This window comes from Megalops cyprinoides, chromosome 1, assembly GCF_013368585.1.
Source record: "Megalops cyprinoides isolate fMegCyp1 chromosome 1, fMegCyp1.pri, whole genome shotgun sequence".
NCBI lineage: Eukaryota > Metazoa > Chordata > Actinopteri > Elopiformes > Megalopidae > Megalops > Megalops cyprinoides.
Window position 1 is genome coordinate 7,986,644 of NC_050583.1, and position 3,401 is coordinate 7,990,044.

Below are 3,401 nucleotides of genomic sequence, written 5' to 3' on the forward strand. Positions count from 1 at the left end.
CAGTTGATTTATTCGATTTCATTTTATTTATAGACTTATATTTGTTGATGAGTAATCGGTGTGTTTCCCGGGTTACACGTACTCTATCCCACCCATTCTCTCACCGCGCTTCCCCTCGCGGCAATCAAACCCCAAGCAGGTCTGACCTCTGACCCCTGAAAGTCCAGTTCTGTTGCTCCTCTCCTCTGCAGAAAACACTACAGCAGAAATCTACGTCCGTGAGTCCGCTTTATGCAGTCTGTCCTCCCGGGCTCTGAGCTTTCACACAAGCGTAGGTAGGTCAAAATTGTTCATTGAGGCAACAGGAGATGGAGAGCTTCTAAAAAGCATTTCATTGGCTGCGAGGGTTTGCCGGCCGGCCTCCCGGCACCCAATGCATTGTGGGTCTACAGCTGAGACAGGCACGCGGTTCCGAGGTACAGTACGCCCTGGATCAAGAGTGTCCCGTGAAAGAAGCATTTACAAAACCACTCCAAAGATGAAAGGGGGCGGGGAGGGGGGGGGGGGGGGGGCACTTGGGTTCGTTTTGTCTGTGTTCTGTTGTTTCCCCAACACCGGCAGCAGTCTCTTGGGGTCACAGTTCTGAGAAGAGAGATGTGGAGGGGTGGGTTTATGCAGCGGTTCAGGGGTGGCACCCGCTGGGTTTGTCTGGGAAGGTTTGTGCAGTTCATTCACCTGTGATGTGCCCCTCTTCTATAAACCTCACACCACAGGGGAGAAAAACACTGTTGCATGTAGATCTGATGATCACTGAGGAGTACTGTAAGCAGTCCCAGCCTTCTTCCAAGCACACACACTCATTCTCACACACACGCACACACACACACACAGGCGAGAATGCATACACACATCCAAACATACACACACAGTCACGCATGTGTACACACACACACATGCACACACACACACACACACACACACACACACACACACAGGCGAGAATGCATACACACATCCAAACATACACACACAGTCACGCACGTGTACACACACACACATGCACACACACACACAAGCACACACGCGCACGCACACACGTGCACGCACTCACACACACACACACACACACACACACACACACACACACACACACAAACACACACGTACGCGCGCGCGCACACACACACACACACGCACACACACACGCACACACTGTCGCAAGAGCGACAGTCGGGAGGGATTATCAGTCCAAGAGCTGAGAGGAAATCAGAAACTCATCTTAAAAACAGGTAAAGTAGGGTTTCAGCTCAGGCAGGGTGTGGTGACATCCGCTCCAGCTCTAGCTCAAACTCCAGCTTCAGCTTCAGCCTGCGGTCAGAGGTCAGTGATCTCCAGAACAGAGTGGGAACCGGCGTTCTCAGCAGTCCCCGAAAGGGGGTGGGGGTGGGGGCACCTCACAAGAAGGGGTTCTGACTGTGCGGGTCCCCCAGGGGCCCTGGCGGGGGGGCGGGGGACAGTGGCAGCAGGGGCTGGGGTAGGTTGCTGGGCAGGTCCAGCAGCCCGTGGGATGGGGGGAAGGTGGGCGGCTGGGTGAAGGAGGAGGGCAGGGTGGAGGGCTGGTGGCTGAGGGGCAGGGGGAGCGAGGCGCTGTAGGGGAGCACCGACGGGGGCAGGGGCGAGGTGGAGCTGGGCCGCATCTGATTTAGGGTGAGGCGAGGCTGGTCGGTGTGGAAGGGGTTGGTGGGCGAAGGGGCGCTGAGTCCTGGGGGGGGGGGGAGATCGAGAGGGAGGGAGACAGAGAGGTGGGAGAGAGAGAGACAAAGAAAGAGGAGAGAGACAGAGAGAGAGAGGGAGAGAGAGACAAAGAGGAGGGAGAGAGAAAGTAGGAGAGAAAGAGAAAGAAGAGGGAGACAGAGAGAGAGAGAGAGAAAGAGAGGGAGAGAGAGAAGGAGCGAGAGACAAAGAGGAGGGAGAGAGAACGTAGGAGAGAAAGAGAAAGAGAAAGAGAAAGAAGAGGGAGACGGAGAGGGAGAAGGGTGGAGAAAGAAAGAGACAGAAACAGAAAGAAAACATTGAGAGGGAAGGGAAGGAGTGAGAGAGGCAAAGAGGTGAGAGAAGGGGGAAGAGACAAAGAGAGAAGGAGGGAGACAGAGAGAAGGAGAAGGAGTGAGAGAGAAATAAGGGGGGAGAGAGAAAGAGAGCATAAAGGAAGAGGGAGGTGAAAAAAGAAGGTGAAAAAGTGTCAATGTTCAGAAAATGCATTCTGTAACAGCTGCTACAAAACATAAAAGACTGATCCGGCTCCTTGGGTGTGATGAAAGAATCATGTAAATAAAATAACATTTGTTTCCCTAATTATAACTGATATCATTGCAACACGTCCACAAACAGGATCGCAAGCATGGACCAGTACAATAATAATGACTTACTGTTGCAGTAATTACAGAACTTGACTTGTACTCAGAAGGTTGCAAGTTTCAATCCAAGGTCAAGTCTTGTACCCTTGAGCAAGCCAGCTCTTTTGTACTGCTCCAGTAATTATCCAGATGTAGAGAAAGACAGCACGCAAAATGCAAAAGCCACGACAGATATGCATGTTTGCTTTGCAAACATCAGTAATGCATTACGCTGGACTGTGAGAATGCCTTTGTGTGCTGTAGGTGCTGCTGAGTGATGTGGTCTTTTTACATATTTACCCAGCAGACGGCCTTATTCACAGCTTACACTGGTGCACTTTGTCCATTTACACTGCTCCATAGCTTTACCATGGCAGTTCCGGTTAAGCACCTTAGCCCAAGGGTACAATGCCACCTCTCCTCCTGGGAATGGATCCTTTGGGCTGCTCCTTCAGCACCACACCACCCCTGCTGGTGGCCCTGCTCTGCTGTGTGTGTGTGTGTTTGTGTGTGTGTGTGCTTATGTGGTGCGCGCGCGTGTGTGTGTGTGTATGTGTGTGTGTATGTGCGTGCACGTGTGTGTGTGTGTGTGTGTGTGTTTGTGTGTGTATGTGCTTATGTGGTGCGCGCGCGTGTGTGTGTGTGTATGTGTGTGTGTATGTGAGTGCACGTGTGTGTATGTGTATGTGTGTGTGTGTGTGTGTGTGTGTGTGTATGTGTGCGCACGTGTGTGTGTGTGTGTATGTGTATGTGTGTTTGTGTGTGTATGTGCGTGCGTGCGCGTGCGCGCGCGTGTATGTGTGCGCACGTGTGTGTGTGTGTGTGTGTGTGTGTGTGTGTGTGTGTGTATGTGTGTGTGTATGTGCGCGCACCAGCAACCCGGCCAGCTCACCTGAGAGGAAGGGGTTCTTGTTCTTGACGGGGGGGTTGGGGGGGATCAGCGTGTCCAGGTTGACCAGGGAGGCGGCCGTGGGTCCCAGGAAGGCTTCGGGTGTCCGACATGCCCGGGGGCTGGGCACCCGCAGGGTCTCCCCGAGGCGGGACAGGTCGAAGAGCTCTGGGCTG

At 53.2% G+C, this 3,401-nt stretch overlaps 1 protein-coding gene across 3 annotated transcripts in view; it reads right to left on the reverse strand.

Moving 5' to 3' along the window:
* Nucleotides 1-1,150: 1,150 nt before the first annotated feature.
* epn3b (epsin 3b) overlaps nt 1,151-3,401 on the reverse strand; it is a 17,796-nt gene continuing 15,545 nt past the window's right edge. For all 3 annotated transcript variants that reach the window (XM_036545056.1, XM_036545047.1, XM_036545037.1), the window contains 2 exons: nt 3,229-3,401; nt 1,151-1,702 (listed from right to left, as the gene is read on the reverse strand). The exon at nt 3,229-3,401 is cut by the window's right edge and continues 61 nt beyond it. In XM_036545056.1, the coding sequence (XP_036400949.1) occupies nt 1,395-1,702; nt 3,229-3,401 (481 nt within the window). In that variant the 3' untranslated portion in view covers nt 1,151-1,394. The remainder of the gene's footprint in view (nt 1,703-3,228) is intronic.